The sequence below is a fragment of the Eschrichtius robustus genome, chromosome 4, assembly GCF_028021215.1.
Source record: "Eschrichtius robustus isolate mEscRob2 chromosome 4, mEscRob2.pri, whole genome shotgun sequence".
NCBI classification, from domain to species: Eukaryota; Metazoa; Chordata; class Mammalia; order Artiodactyla; family Eschrichtiidae; genus Eschrichtius; species Eschrichtius robustus.
In genome coordinates, this window is record NC_090827.1 from 43,077,871 (window position 1) to 43,095,108 (window position 17,238).

The following is a 17,238-nucleotide window of genomic DNA, read 5'->3' on the forward strand; positions in this document are numbered from 1 at the left end:
AGTACCTTTCTTTTTCTCTTCTTCTTCTGGGACCCCTATAATTCGAATGTTGGGGCGTTTCATGTTGTCCCAGAGGTCTCTAAGACTGTCCTCAGTTCTTTTCATTCTTTTTTCTTTATTCTGCTCTGTGGTAGTTATTTCCACTATTTTATCTTCCAGGTCACTTATCCGTTCTTCTGCCTCAGTTATTCTGCTATTGATTCCTTCTAGAGAATTTTTAATTCATTTATTGTGTTGTTCATCATTGTTTGTTTGCTCTTTAGTTCTTCTAGGTCCTTGTTAAACGTTTCTTGTATATTCTCCATTCTATTTCCAAGATTTTGGATCATCTTTACTATCATTATTCTGAATACTTTTTCAGGTAGACTGCCTATTTCCTCTTCATTTTTTGGTCTGGTGGGTTTTACGTTGCTCCTTCATCTTCTGTGTGTTTCTCTGTCTTCTCATTTTGCTTAACTTACTGTGTTTGGGGTCTCCTTTTGCAGGCTGCAGGTTCGTAGTTCCCGTTGTTTTTGGTGTCTGCCCCCAGTGGCTAAAGTTGGTTCAGTGCGTTGTGTAGGCTTCCTGGTGGAGGGGACTGGTGCCTGTGTTCTGGTGGATGAGGCTGGATCTTGTCTTTCTAGTGGGGAGGACCACATCTGGTGGTGTGTTTTGGGTGTCTGTGAACTTATTATGATTTTAGGTAGCCTCTCTGCTAATGGGTGTGGTTGTGTTCCTGTCTTGCTAGTTGTTTGGCATAGGGTGTCCAGCACTGTAGCTTCCTGGTTGTTGAGTGGAGCTGAGTCTTAACGGTAAGATGGAGATCTCTGGGAGAGCTTTTTTCATTTGATATTACATGGAGCTGGGAGGTCTCTTGTGGACCAACGTCCAGTACTCAGCTCTCCCACCTCAGAGGCACAGGCCTGACACCCGGCCAGAGCACCAAAACCCTGTCAGACATACGGTTCAGAAGAAAAGGGAGAAAAAAGAAAGAAAGAAAGAAAAAAAATAAAATAAAAAGAAATAAACTTATTAAAATAAAAAAAACTTTAATTATTAAAAATAAAAAAATTTTAAAGTAATTTTAAAAAAAGAAAAAAAAAAAAGAAGAGAGCAACCAGACCAAAAAACAAATCCACCAATGATAACAAGCACTGAAAACTATACTAAAAAAATAAATAAATAAATAAACGGACAGACAGAACCCTAGGACAAATGGTAAAAGCAAAGCTATACAGACAAAATCACACAAAGAAGCATACATATACACACTCACAAAAAGAGAAAAAGGAAAAAAAATATATCTATATATTACAAAAAAAAGGAAGAGAGCAACCAAATCAATATACAAATCTACCAATGATAATAAACTCTAAATACTAAACTAAGATAAACATAAACCCAGAAACCAGTCAGTCACATACAGCAAACCCCAAGTCTACAGTTGCTCCCAAAGTCCACTGCCTCAATTTTGGGATGATTCGTTGTCTATTCAGGTATTCCACAGATGCAGGGTACATCAAGTTGATTGTGGAGATTTAATCTGCTGTTCCTGAGGCTGCTGGGAGAGATTTCCCTCTCTCTTCTTTGTTCGCACAGCTCCTGGGGTTCAGCTTTGGATTTGGCCCCGCCTCTGCGTGTAGGTCGCCTGAGGGCGTCTGTTCTTCGCCCAGACAGGACGGGGTTAAAGGAGCAGCTGATTCGGGGGCTCTGGCTCACTCAGGCGTGGGGGAGGGAAGGGTACGGATGCGGGGCGAGCCTGCGGTGGCAGAGGTGGGAGTGACATTGCAGCAGCCTGAGGCGCGCCATGCGTTCTCCCGGGGAAGTTGTCCCCGGATCACGGGAGCCTGGCAGTGGCGGGCTGCACCGGCTCCTGGGAGGGGCGGTGTGGATAGTGACCTGTGCTCGCACACAGGCTTCTTGGTGGCTGCAGCAGCAGCAGCCTTAGCGTCTCATGCCCGTCTCTGGGGTCCACGCTGATAGCCGCTTCTCACTCCTGTCTCTGGAGCTCGTTTAGGCAGTTCTCTGAATCCCCTCTCCTCGCGCACCAGGAAACACAGAGGCAAGAAAAGTCTCTTGCCTCTTCCGCATCTCCAGACATTTTCTGGGACTCCCTCCCGGCTAGCCATGGCACACTAGCCCCCTTCAGGCTGTGTTCACGCAGCCAACCCCAGTCCTCTCCCTGGGATCCGACCTCCGAAGCCTGAGCTCAGCTCCCAGCCCCCGCCTGCCCCGGCGGGGGAGCAGACAAGCCACTCGGGCTGGTGAGTGCTGCTCGGCACCGATCCTCTGTGCGGGAATCTCTCCTCTTTGCCCTCTGCACCCCGTTGCTGCGCTCTCCTCCGTGGCTCTGAAGCTTCCCCCCCACCTGTCTCTGCCAGTGTAGGGGCTTCCTAGTGTGTGGATGCTTTTCCTCCTTCACGTTCCCTCCTAGAGGTGCAGGTCCCGTCCCTATTCTTTTGCCTCTGTTTTTTCTTTTTTCTTTTGCCCTACCCAGGTACGTGGGGAGTTTCTTGCCTTTTGGGAAGAAACTGAGGTCTGAGGTCTGAGGTCTTCTGCCAGCGTTCAGTAGGTGTTTTGTAGGAGTTGTTCCACATGTAGATGTATTTCTGATGTATTTGTGGGGAGGAAGGTGATCTCCACGTCTTACTCGTCCACCATCTTGAAGGTTCAGTCAACTGATCTATACACTGGAAAAGATGTCACCTACTGTTTGTAGTATCTAGAGATCATTAACTTATTCCTTTCCATGCAGACAAAAGAAGTGAAAAATGTGAAGAATAGGCTTTTTGTAAAAGTCTAATTATTTATTTATAACCCACCAAAGGCCAGTGATAATAATATGACGGCAACGAAGGAGGATGATTAACTGAGCCTTCTGCACCTGAAGACCAATTGGCATGGGACCCCATCCACCTTTGGTTGTCTTAAGCAGTTCAACATATATTTCTAATCTTGTACAGCAATGAGATTAAAGTCCTTATGTTACGGTAAGTACTTTGGTTTAAGAATTTAACTTCTTAAAATATCATTTCAGAAATGGCTTAGAGTATCCATAGAGGTGATTTTAAAAGTTTTATTTTATATATTGTATGGATTGCTGTCTCATGAACATGACGTATTATTTAGAAAAGATAATAGGGCAAAAAACAATACAAATCCCACCAGATATCTACAAAAGGACTAAGAGGAAAATAAAATTTGGTTACCAGACAAGACAGTATCAAGGCAATGTGAAAGAGATGTGCAAAAAAATAAATAATTCAGGCAATTGGGTATTTGGGTTATGCAATTATTAATAACCAATTTGACTACTTCCACACCACACTAATATACGGTGATCTTCTGGTTATTGTAAGAGCAAAGAAATGTAATCTATGAATGAAGCTACTCTGGACCACCTATTGTAGATATTAAATAGACAGGCCAGAATTCATCCTGCGTGTGAAAAAGCAGCATGTGTAAATTTAATTCAGTAGAAAATGTCAATGTCTTCCTCACAGTGAGAATTTCAGCCATGTCTTCCCAGTGTGAGCCATGTCTTATTGCTCTACTATATTCAGAATTTGTACTAATTCTGACAGAAGTTGAAACTAATGTGTACACTTTATGTTTACTCAACATAAGGGCCTTCTTACAGAGATGGTGAAAACTGATAGTTTAAGCAACAAAAGCAAATGAACAGACAAAAGTATTTTTTAAAGCGCCTGTTTACGTTGCTAGAGCTACAAGGGTGATCAGAAGCATCTGTCACCCCATGGATGTCAAGATCGATCCATGCTATGTGCTCGCTGTTTGGATGACAATGACCTTCCCAGAAAGAGGAGTCACATCACTGAGTTAAGACTGAGGTTTTCACATCTTTATTACAACAAGTTTCCTGAGGAGTTCAACAAGGCAATGTTGCTAACTTAGCTTACTTAATACGTACAAAAATGCAATAAAATTTACACAACTTGAAAATATTCTAAAGTCAGATTTTGCTCTGACTGGCTACCCAATTAGGGCAAATTATTAAGATTTTTACTAACAATAATCTGAAACATAAAAATTAAGTTTGGGTTTAAAAACAATTCTTGGAATGATCATAATCTATGATGCCTCTTGACTGGACAGTAATAAAAAGATACAGAGCACTAGAATTGAACTTTGGCTGTTTTGACTCATACTAATGTCATATATCTTGCCAGAATAAACTCTTTTTTTAAAGTGCTTTGCACATTATGCAACTATAGAGGTTAGTACATTTTCCAGATATAAACACAATGACATATTGCTGAAGCTTGCTTCTTCTGGAATTTGAAGTCATTTCAAATACTGAATGAGAATATATTTACCATATCATAAAATATAACTTCATCAAAGTGAGACTCCAAGACCTCCTATCCTTCTCTGAACTGCTGAAGTCCACTATTTGATAGGATTGGATGACGCTTACAGGCCTAAAAGTTAAGCAAAAATCTTAGCTACCTAGAGAAAGAAGAGACTCTTTACAGAGTCAAAATGTGGATGAGAAACAAAGTAACAAAACACCCAGAAATGATGATTTGGAAAGTAGCAATTTTGGCATAAATATCTTGAGAGTCACTATGGACCACAAGTTGAATATGAATATGCAAAATAGCAATGAAAACAAAAATGCCATATTAGGATGTGCTAAAGAGAATACAACAGACAGATCTGTTGTGGTTCTGTACCATGAAGACTGTCTTTTGCCAAAGCTCTTTGCAATCCCGGGATGGCATAAGAGCAGTGGTTACACACAGCCAGATAGTTCTATCTTTCACTGCGGTGGAAAGACCTCCCTGGCTTGGAACTCTGCCTTTAAAATTGTGGGCATAGTTCAGAAGGCAAGTGCTGGTTAAAGGGATTCTGAAAAAAAGGACTGTTTTCGTTATGCATTAAGGCAGCCTTTCAAACACAAGAACCCAAATAACAGCAGCAAATATTTGGTGAACCTCAACCCCCCCTCAGTTTATACGCGGGGAGTAAGATACAGTTTTCATTCTTTGTTTCTTTCCTGGAATAAAACATCAGGTGCCGTGGAAGAGCTGAGGGCTCCTAATTTGCTAGATTGCTTTAAAGGTCAGAATTGGAAAATTAAGGATTAAATGGAGATTGATTTTATGTGAGTGGGAGCGATAACTAGGCCCTTCTGCATTTTGCACCATTGCTTCTAGCAGGAGGATGTCAACAAATATCACGTAGAATGTCATCTCTGATGACCGGTGGTGGCCTCCTGGGAGCTGCGTTGAGGACACGAGCCCTGGTCCGGCTGGCAGGAAAGATCCTGAGTGTGAGGAAGGGTACCTGCCTCGGGCACAGACAGAGCCTATTGCTGTTCTGCTTGTTCCAAACAACCTTAAAGATCTCAGAGACACAGAAGGTGGCAGAGGAGGCCCAGCTGCACACATCTATCCATACATCACACGCAAGGGAGTTGTGGTGAGGACAGGGATGAGCCGTGGGGAAATGTGAACAAGCAGTTGATTTTCTCCGAGAAGGAAAACAGTTGCTCTTTCACTGAGAATTCCACTCCTCCATCACCTGGCCAACTCAGGGTCAACACGTCACCAAACAGCATCCCTTCAGGACTGTGGGCTCTCACACTGTGTCTCATGGCAGGTGGAAATGAGCTTACCCACCCCCTGGGATGGTGTCCACATTGAAACACTTGCTTTGTTTGCTGTCTTTTCCATGACATAACTCACCTTGAGCAAAGTTGCCACTGAATGTAATTGACCTATCAGAGAACTTAACTCATGAGAGGAAATTATCCAAAGCTATCTAGGTCGCAAGGTGACCCAGAAGGAAACCATAGACAGCTTCCTGATTTGTACCCTGAGGAATGAAGCAGAAAGGTAACAAGGACTTGAGAGCGTGGCCAGGGTAATGGTACAGTCATCTAGAGGTTGGCTGAGCGGAGGGAACACCCACTGATAAGCGCTGACTGCATGTTATGGTTCCTCCACCCTCAGCAGCCACGCCTTTGCCTAGCACTTCTCAATCGAGCATTCTTCCAAGTACAGGTGATGCACTGGGCGTTGGAAGAGTGGGCGCTGGAAGCAACAGCAAAAGGTTCTTGTGTTTACGTTGATTTGAAATTAATTAAATTCGGATCCTCTTCATCCTCTGCTGGCAGGCCCAGCAGGCTCCCTCCGGGGCTGCTTTCTCTTGGAAAACATTAGCACGATTCAGTTTCAGGATTCATTGTCACTGCAAAAAACAGAACAATAGTATATTTCCAAGAAGCTACTGAGAGCTGGTCACTCGGCTATGGAGGTGACTCAGGAGAACATAAGCAGTCAGGGAGCTGACGGTGTCCAGATTACAATTTCTGAAACAAAGGTCAGTTCAGTTTGGATTTTATATCTGAACCCTGAGGAGGAAATCTAGGAAAGCCAAGAAATAATCCCTAGCTCTAGTTGTAATATCCTTCCCCAGGGCTGATGTGGAGAGAACCAGATGGAGCCGGGGTTCCCCCTTTAAAGAAATCGAATCCCATTCTCTATGAATAGATGCCAAACTGCCTTTTTTTTTCCTTAAAAAAAAATTTCGAATATGTTATTTTCTCTCAAGGGTTTGTGGTCCTGGCGTGTTTTCAAAAGCCCATTTTCCCCCCATGCACAGAGGATCTGGAAGTGCCTTCTCAGTGTCATTTAGAATTCGATCATCAGGCATCTTGAGGTGTGAGTAGACATAAATTTTGGACATGGTGTGTGGACATAACCATGCTAGCGGGCTAATTTCTGCTTTTGTTTCTCACTTGGCTCTCTCAGGCACAGATCTGGCTCTGTAGCTCTTTCCCAGTGAGACCATGTCTCCACCCAAGTCTCCTGGAAAGCAGACTGCTTGACCTCCCCTGCCTCCACCTACTTTTTAAAAATTTTGTGTCCTTTCACCCAAATTCTAGCATGTCTCTACTTGAAGTGACCTGTGTTTCCAAGGAAGTGCCTGAATGATGATCATCAACAGGACCTGGTGTCTCCTTAGCTCAGAGGCTCGTAGAGGCTGCAATAGACCATGTTGTTCTGACTCCTCCTTCAGTTCTCGCCTGCTCAGTGACACACCAGGTGTTTCCAGAAGGTCTCTGAAACAACTTGATAGATGATAGACAGCTAGCTAGCCAGCTAGATGATAGAGAGCCAGCTAGCCAGCTAGATGATAGAGAGCTAGCTAGCTAGCTAGCTAGATGATAGAGAGCCAGCTAGCTAGCTAGCTAGATGATAGAGAGCCAGCTAGCTAGCTAGCTAGATGATAGAGAGCCAGCTAGCTAGCTAGCTAGATGATAGAGAGCCAGCTAGCTAGCTAGCTAGATGATAGAGAGCCAGCTAGCTAGCTAGCTAGATGATAGAGAGCCAGCTAGCTAGCTAGATGATAGAGAGCCAGCTAGCTAGCTAAATGATAGAGAGCCAGCTAGCTAGCTAGCTAGCTAGATGATAGAGAGCCAGCTAGCTAGCTAGCTAGATGATAGAGAGCCAGCTAGCTAGCTAGCTAGATTTATCCAAGAAAGAGGAGGGGAGACATTGTGTGTGTGTTTGTGTGTCTGTGTGTTGTGAAGACAGGGGGAAGAAGCTGTGACCAGGAAGGATGACCAATGGGAAAGAAAGGGGAAAGCAGACATGGACAAAAGGACAACTTCTGTAGGAAAACTTATTTAATGGAAACCTGACTGAAAATGAAGACATTCTTTATCTGAAGAACAAACGTAACAACCCGTTTCATAAGTCACACTGAACAACTCTTAAACTGGGCAAGGAGGCTTCCTTTCTTGGAAATTGGGTGGTAGCAAGATAATATTTCTGAGATCCAGGAGTTCATCTCTATGGAGCATAAGTCTCTGAAGTGCATGTTTTCCTTTTGTGGCCTTATCTTGACATTTCAGCTACTCTAAGCAGACCAAAATACAAGGCTGTACAGCAATGGGCACAATCCCTCTTTTGTCCACAACACTAATCTGTGTCCAGCAGTTAAAATAGAAGTGATTTTTAAAGTTAATTATTATAAAACCAATCCATATTCATTGCTGAAAAAATACAAAATACAAATAAACCAAATAAAAATACTAACAACCTCACTAGAGTTAACATTTTGGTATTTATTCTTCCAAACTTTTTTCTGTGATAATGATATATATTCTTTTTGTACAAAAATGGAATTATGCATATTGTGCTGTAATCTGCTTTTCTCACTCTCATTCATATATAGACCTCTTTTCTGGCTAATAAATATACCATATCTTTTTAAGTGGCTATAGAGCACACCATTGTCTCACTATACCAAGAACATTATTTTTAGGCATATCCTTATTGTTAAACATTTAAGCTATTTCCAATTTATGATTTTTGTTTATTCTAAAAATTGCTACATCTTTGCATGCTTCCAGTTGTTACCTTTGCATAAATATCTAGAAGAGGAATTGCTAGGTTAAAATGTATGCAATTTTAAAGCTTGACCAGCCCATTGTTGAATTACCCCCCTTCCTTAGAAATTTACCTTCTCTTGACACTTTCCTTTCGGGAAATATCCTTTCCCCAACATTCTAATACTGGATATTATTATTTTCAGCTTTTGTAAATTCAATAGGTGAAAATAATCTAATATTTACCTTAACATATTCTTGGGTTACTTTTTTTTGTTACTAGGAAGACTAAAGTTTTTTTCAAAGCTCTATTGGTAATTTTAATTTCTTCTTTTGCCAAACTGCTTATTAATATTCTTTGCTCATATGGGACATTATCTTTTTATTGATTTATGTATTAAGAATAATAATTCTTTGTTCATCATACATATCACACAGACTTTCCCCCAATTTGTCATTTCCCTCCTAATTTTATATTGTGTTTTTGGAAGTATAAAAAATTTGAGTTTTTAGTGTAGTTAAGTCTATCCTTTTCTGATATGCTTTCTGACCGTGTGTCATGCTTTTCAACCAGACCTCACCTTACAGTTATAATATTTACCTTTAATTTTTCTGGATTTTTTTTTCTTTCTTTTTCACATATAAACTTATCTGGAGTCTATTTTAATCTAAAGTGTGAGGTCGAGTTCTAAATTTTCCCTCCAAATGTTAGTCAGTTGTCTTAAGACTATTTACTGAATAATCCACTTGCTATGAATTGCTACTTTTATAATATATTAAATGTTTACATGTACTTGAGGCTGTTTTGAATATTCTATTCTATGCCAGTAATACTTATTTGGTTCTGGGTGTACACAGTTTTAATTATTGAAGCATGTTCCCTGCAAATCCACCTCCCCACACACAATTGTTCTCTTTCCTTCTTTTAGAATTACCCTGACTATCTGTGCACAATTATTCTTCCAGATGAAATGCTCATTGGGATCTTTAAAAGACTAAGTTGAATTTAAAAGGATAATTTTCACACGGTTGAGTCTTTCATTCAGAAACACAGTATGCCTCTCTCCACTTGTTTATATCTTTGATGTCCCTCCATAAAAATTTGAACAATTTCTTTTTATATTATCCATACATTTTTTGATTAAGTTTTTGCCTAGGTATTTCTCTTCTTGGGCTACTTCTATGGTTGAGCCAATGCTGTCGTGTGCTCATGGTGGCTTTTTGAGCACAGGGTCAGGTGGGCAGAGCTTAAATCAGGGCTCAGCCACTTTCTCGCTGTGTGACCTTGAGCAAGTTAACATTTCTTAGCCCATCTCATCTGCAAAACATGCATAATAATACCATGTGCCTTAGAAGGCTGTTGGAAAAAATCAATGAGAAAATGTAGGCGAAGCTCTATGCCACGGGCCTGACCTCCAGACACATGAACGGGCATTCTGATTTTGCTAGACTCTATGCTAGCAAATGTTCAGTTAAACACAAGCTTGAGCATTGCTTCAAACAGCCAGAGCCTTTAAGAAACCATCTTCCAAAACAAACTTTCAGTTTCTGAGGACAGTGTAACCTAAATGCGGTTTGTTTAGAACACTCTACAAACATTATGAAGGCTTAGAGTGTGACGCTGTCCACCAACCAGAACCCATTCATTTAAAGCATCAAAGAGCACAGGACCTCACGCATGATACGTGTGGAGCTTATGTGCTTAGAGATCTGGGCACTGACAACGTGCCAGGCCTGCCACACCAGAGACAGTCCCAGTGTGGGTACAAGTTGCTTCAGCAGTGGGTCAGCAGGTCATTCCTAGTGTCGCAACTCTCACACGCGACTTTCACCGGTGGTGTGATGGCCAGCGTGCCTGTTAGCAAGTCAGCAACTCGGGACCCGGCTCCCCACCCATGCCCGAGCCTGGAGGCATTATTCTCCCTCACGCTCATTCCTTTATTGAGTTAGGTGTGTTCCCTGCTATCTTTGTGGCTATTTATCATCTCTGTGAAATGATCAAATCAGCCCAGACGTTTCCAGCTCTGGCAAATCCTAGAGTTCCCTGTTAAAAATATCTTGGCAAACTGCCACAGAATTGCAACAAATAAAATCAGCGATCCCGCTTCAAACCTCTATTGCTTGCCTTGACGTTAATTCGTACAGTTTTGGTCACTTATCTGTGACAGTGGCATGAGTGAGTGATTTTTTCTCAGAGTGTTATATGTAGATATTTTAAGAATGTGGGGTAGCTTTCCCAAAAGCTGTATAGTAACAAGCCTCCAAACTGTAAAAAACCAATTGAATTGATTAAAAAGCATCATCTGATGATTTTTAAGAAAGCATTCAAGTGGAACGCCACCAGTTAAATGAGGAGGTGCAATTGTAACACCTCGTTTCATAACTGCCCCTTGGTTGCAGTCAGGATCAGATAAGCCATCTTTGTCCTTCTGACCAGTTTACCTTGTGACAATCCCTCTTTCTGACCACAGCTAATGTTGCCTGTCTCCCAAGATGTAATAAACCTATGCTAAACCTTTCTCTAATTATGATGCTCTCTAACTTGGTTTGGGGAGGAATGCAAAGTTCAGCTTAGCACAAAGTCACGGAACAGTTAGATCATGCTCTCTTCCTCTTCATCAATAGAATGTCCCTTCTCTTTCCCGTAAGAGGCCTGCCCAGGTGGAATTATAGAGACGAGAATCTGGCTGCCATCAGAGCCAGGCCCAGAATTGGTCCAAGACACATAGATCATGCCCACGGTGTAGACACAATCTGGGCTAGTATTCAAGCAAGGCTGTGGTGTATTGAATTTAGTGCATCTTCCCTCACCCACCACACACAGGCGTAGACACACACACATACACACACCCCTGCATGTTTACCATCTCATTTGAGGTTAGCATCCTGCAGGATTATAAACTGTTACTTTGTATCCCTCATGATACTTAGCTCGGATTTGAGGGAAATCAGTTGGCACTTAATATACTTAATATTTAATACTTGTTGACTTTTAAGTGACTTGAGGGACTAGAGAGAAAAAGAGGAAGGAAACTCATAAAGTAATTGGAAGTGGCCACAGAGATTTACTGGAGTGGAGAGGCCAAAACGGTTCACACAAAACTGCTGTTTTCTTGCAATTCATGGTTCAGTCTTGTCAATGTCTGCACTGCATCAGCCACCGAAGACTTTCATAGTTGGCCTCATGGTGGATGGCTTTCTTGCTACTAAGGGTTCTTTTTAAAAGTTTCTAACTTGTCTTTTCATTTATGGAATACCTCTTTTATTTTAACTAATTAGTCAAAGAAAATGAAAATCCAATTTTAAAAGAAACGCTTCTCTAGATTGAGCTTCATCAAAAACTTGCTGTGCAAACTTGGACAAATCACTTAACCTCTCTGAGTTCCAGGTTTACTCAGATGGATTGTTTCATTTTTAGCTGGTTGTCTTGGCATGATGTGGACAATGCCAGGCACATATTAGGCACTCAATAAATATATTTGAAAAACTACATTGACGATCATACTTCCTCCAAAAAAAGACAAAGAGAAGGGAAGAAACAGGGAGAAATTCAAAAAATTCTCTATTAAGCTAACCTGCATTTTCCTGAGAAATACTAAAGTGATACATTTTTATAATATTATTGAGCTCAGACATGAATCATAAAATGAACAATGGAATTATTACAAAAGCAGAACAGGTATACTGTTACTTACCTTCTCTGACTTGGTTAATTTCCTAGGTAATAGTAGCTAGGTATCTGGCATCTAGAATAGATGTCTTATTATTGTTTTTATTACTGTACTTTCAAAGTTATAAATCGACTTGGATGAAATCTAATTCTCCCCCAATCTTTCCCAATGCTGTTACTCAACATAAAATCATCACTGTGGCCAACAGGCATAAAGGGAAAGAAGACGTGCGCTTGGTTAATATTTGCAATTCCTTTTCTGTGGTTATTCACCTAAGCTTGCAGAGGCAGAAACACCACGCTTTCAGGAAATTGTCTAGTTATAAAGGCCTCAGGAAGAAGGAAGAGACTGCCCAGACTGTAAGCACCAAGATGAAAGGAATTCCATCTTGTTTTTGCCACTGTCGAGTGGCATTCGAGAAAGTATTGTAAGGATGGGGGTAGACAATAAGGGAGTGAATTCTTTCAAGATAATTTAAACAATAATAAAACCAACTCAGTGGATCTGTTTTTTGTTATCAACACACGCTGGCAAGGCTGAACAATGTCAGTGATGAAATTCTCTTCAACTCTAGGGCAGACCTCGGCTCCACCCTGCCCACCCCTTGGACACTGTTCCACTGACACTGTTCCCAGTACCCCATACGTTGCCTGGCACGTAACATGTATGAACTATAGGGAAAAATGCTAAGGTGGGAAATAAGGATATAGAATTCCCCTTCCCCCACCATTCCTTTGCTGTCTTTTCCCACTGATTTTTTGAAAACATGAAAACCATACTTTAAACTTCCCATGGTACTTTGTACATCCCCGGCCCTTATTAAATTCCTGTGCTAAATTTCAGATTCCACAGCTCAAGGAAAATGTCCACTCAGTGAGGACAAGGCAAAGTAATGAGGAACTGCTGTCTAATGGGATGTGTGGGAAAAGTCCGGAAAGACCTGAGATTATGGACCTGAACAAGAGAAGGTGAAGGGTTGACGTCTGCACACAATGTAGTGCATTAAGTGTAGGATGGTGACCAGATCACCTCGTTTTTCCCAGGATCAGAGTGGACTTTATGGATAACAGAAGCTCTATGTCACGGTGTCTTTCTAGCATCAAGAAGTAAATGGATTCCAGAAGTCTTATCTCCCCATCCTCCTGCTAATCCAAGCAGGATGGGGAAGTGTGTTTTCCACTAAGTTCAATCTGCAGTGACTGTTATAAATTTTCTGAAGCATTAGAGTCACCTGTATACTGCTTAGACGGTAGAGGAAGGATGATTCACAGAGGTCAAAACCACTGGGGAACTTTGCACGTAATGATGTGTCAAAACAGGTTAACTGATTGTAACGTAGGTCCCACTCTGGTGGGGGATGTCAGCAGCGGGGAGGGCTGTGCATGTGGGAGCCAGGGGTAACGGGGGGCTTCTATGTACTTTCTGCTCGATTTTGCTGTGAACCTAAAACTGCTCTAAAATAGAAAATCTTAGAAAAAAAAAAAAAAGTCAGGTGGAGAGGATGGCGAGAATTATTGCCAGAGCATAAAAGAATTCATTTCATTTGTGTGGTGCTTTAAAACTTACAAAGTTTTTTTTCTCTCTTGGAATCCTGTTAAACTAGAAGGACAGGTGGCATTATATCCATTTTACAAGATGAGGAAACTGAAGCTTATAGAGTTAAAGTGACTTGTCTTAGTACAAAGAACAAATGATCATCCAAGTCGGGTCTTGAAACCAGTCTTCTGATTCTAAGCCCAGTGACCATTGCACTCACCACTTGTATCTCTAATGATTCACAAGCTTTCAGAAAAAAAATCTTCTATCTGTCCTGGATTCAAGATTCAAAGTAAATGTTTCATCAATTATCAATGTAATTAAGACAATAAGAGACAGAAATATAAATAAAATCACAACAGAAAAGATTATGCAAACTATAAGATAATCCAAACTATGTACCGTTTCAAAAATTCCAGACGGCTAAGAGGACTATTCTGAAATCACCAGCATATTACCTATGCTGGTAATGGATGGGGAACCTAAAAGCTCCAGATCATTACTAGGGGATGAAACAAATTCATGATTTCTCAGGATTGGTAAGCTCCAAAAAGAAGTCCCCAGGGAAACCAGGAGCAAAAATAATGCTCCACATACTAGATGTGCCTGGACCTTAGGACACAGGCTCATTAACCCAAAAGGCAATAAGTTTATGTATATCAATTCTAACTTTTTATAATAATTAAAAATAACTAATACTTACTGAGAGTTAATTTTGTACCAGGATTTGTTCTAAGTGCTTTGTACTTTTCTGAGTTTTCAGTGAATAAAAATTAAATTTGCTCTGCAATATCATGATACCCTTTGAAGTAATCAGACAGTGTCATCAGCACCAAAGACTGGGGACTCGCCACTCTTGGTTCTATAACCCTGGTCCTGGCTTCATCAGGAGGGAATGAGGTGACAGCCTGACAGTTGTCCTGTGAATTAAAACCAGACCAACAGAGGAATGTAGACATTCCCTTTAAAATCAATAATTTAGCATAAAGCAGCTCTCCAAATAGGTTAAGGCTTTTTGCCTTAAAGGCAGAAATGTGGTAGAGCTTATTTCAGAGACCAGCCTCTCAGTATTTCAAAAACATGATTTCTAAGAAGCTTTTAGCACCATACAATTCTATAATGTTAAGCTTCTTCTAGGTTGCCAATAATTTCAAGGAGAAAGAGGCAGGTATATAAAAACCAATGACATCTCACATCTTTTGAGGGTGCACATCAGAGATACAGTAATAAGATATTTATAAGGTTTTGGGGGTTGATCTGAGCCCTAAACTGGACACACATAGATGTTCATTTTTAGGTAAAAATGCAAAGGAAATAATTCCTTCGTAATGTCCTCTGTGATACTCCCACTAGCATTCTTTTTTTCTTTCATCTGCTTGTTAATGCCTGATATCTCCTTTAAATAGGATAGACTCTTTTCTGAACCAGTGATGAATTCTAACATGCAAGTACCTGCAGAGGTAACAATGACTGACATCTACAATAAGATGCATATTCTGCATCAGAGCGGAGGTTCACCTCAGTAAGATTGTGGTGGCATGACTTCTTAGGTAAGGCTTAGGGGAAGAAGCAGAACAAGGGTCCGGAAGACAAACATCTGACTGCCCCAATCACTGTCTGATAACCAGTCTTTCCTTGCAATGCTCTGGCTTCAGGAACTGCTTATGACAAGTGACTGCACTCTGGAAACATTTAAGGTGACTGGTGCAGGACCTCTGGTTAACTTGGAAGGAGAGACGGTGGGTGGTCTTTACCCTGCTTTGAAAGTTTATTTTGTTTATTCCGACAGAAGTGTAATATCTCAGTTACAGGCTCAGTCAAGTTCCCTACTCGTTGGTCATCTCGGAGTCACCCCATCAGCGATTCTGTGCCCCCCAAATCACAGCAGTGCTCTGTGGAGCAAGTCCCTGACTTACTGAATCATCAATCCTATTTCCTGCGAGCATGTCCCAAGTCCTGACCAAAGGATTCTCTGATCAAAAACACCCAGACACGGTAATTTCTATCCTCACAAAAGATAATATAATGTAAACAAGATTGTGGAAGGCTAAAGGACGCACAGGCCCCAGCGCACTAAAATTTTCTATTAAGCAGAGCCACCTAGTGGTAGAATGGAATATAGGTTTTTAAAAATTCTCATTTAATTTCTCTCATATAACAATCCAATTCAGGCGGGGTTTTCTTTTGTTTTGTTTATGTTCATTTTACTCACTCTTGTTTACAGTTACTCCTTTGAGATTGTCACCTCCATCTGTTTTCCTTACCAAACAGCTACTCATCCAAGGTAAACAAACCTACAGTTTGTCATAATCAGAAAGTTTTAGGACTAAAACAGAAGCCGACTCAACAGTGTCTCTTTAGAAGGGCAAAAAAATGTCACTACTAATTTATTTCTAAAGATAAAGAGTCACTAGGATATTTACTTTGTACCTTTCTATTTTCCATAACTCACACTTCCGTTTCTCCATACACCCATGAAAATTGTCACATAAAATTTATAGGCACAGGGACTTCCCTGGTGGTCCAGTGGTAAAGAATCCACCTTCCAATGCAGGGGATGTGGGTTCCATCCCTGGTCAGGGAACTAAGATCCCCACATGCCGCGGGGCAGCTAAGCCCGCACGCCACAACTACTGAGCTGGTGCCCTGAAATACAGAAGAGAAAACCCGCATACCAAAACTAGTGAGAAGCCCGCGTACCACAACAAAGAGCCCGTGTGCCGGCAACTAAGACCCGACGCGGCCAAAAATAATAAAATAAATAAATGAATAATAAAGAAATCTTAAAAAAAAAATTATAGGCACAGAGAAGGTGAGCAAAAGTCCTCAACTGTGGTCTCCAATCTCCCCCTCCCAACCATATATAATCTGTGGTAGAAATTAGAAGTACCTTGGGTTGCTGTGGTTTGGTTCCTTTTCTTCCTCTAAAGTAGGTAAACACTCATAGTTGGCTAGGACAGAATAAAAGCAAGCTCATTGTTAGTCACTAAGATTCTGTTTTTTATCCACAAAACTCGTGCAGTTGAGCATCACATTTCTCTGATCTGTATGGTTAGTTGTGCAGAAATGGCCTCACCAGGGAGTTTCAGAGGTTAAAAGATTAATGACGGCAAGGCTCTTGAAATGGAAAAAGCACTAACAGCACAGACATAAGACTTCAACGTGCCTCTGGCCCCGTTGGAAAGGGCACAATTCATCACTGCTTGGTTATTCAGTCCCTGAAGAACACCACTGGGGCTCCAAAGGCTAGAATCTGCATGGATCAGGGTAGACACTGGAATAAAACAGCTTCACCCAAGGTCCTGTTGTGTCTGCAGAATGATTTCAGTCCGGAGGCACAACAGGAAAGAAGCAGGTAAAGTGGGGAACAGCCGACCTTCTTAAAGTCATCAGAATTCTCTCCTATTACACGACTGCTGTTTTCAAGGGGGAGAAATATCAATTGGACCTATCACCTATGTGTCAAAACCACTCTCTGCTTTAGTTGTCAAATGGAAATGCCTTTTTCCAGATTTCTGGTTTTAGTGAGTGTAACAGGATCATGATTTTATATTACAATTATCTCAGTCACAAAAGGAAATACACCAAAATATAAAGAGAGATTGGTTCTGGGTGGTGGAACACTTTTCTTCTTCTTCTTTTTTTTTTTGCATTTTCCAAATTCTACTGTGTATGTATATTATTTTTATA

General features: G+C 41.1%; 1 protein-coding gene across 1 annotated transcript in view; it reads right to left on the bottom strand.

The window, feature by feature from the left end:
* Positions 1–4,060: 4,060 nt before the first annotated feature.
* TMEM154 (transmembrane protein 154) overlaps positions 4,061–17,238 on the bottom strand; it is a 44,128-nt gene continuing 30,950 nt past the window's right edge. Inside the window, exons 6-7 of the mRNA XM_068542083.1 lie at positions 16,439–16,499; positions 4,061–6,195 (exon numbers count right to left, since the gene is read on the bottom strand). Coding sequence (XP_068398184.1) covers positions 6,180–6,195; positions 16,439–16,499 — 77 coding nt within the window. The 3' untranslated portion in view covers positions 4,061–6,179. The remainder of the gene's footprint in view (positions 6,196–16,438; positions 16,500–17,238) is intronic.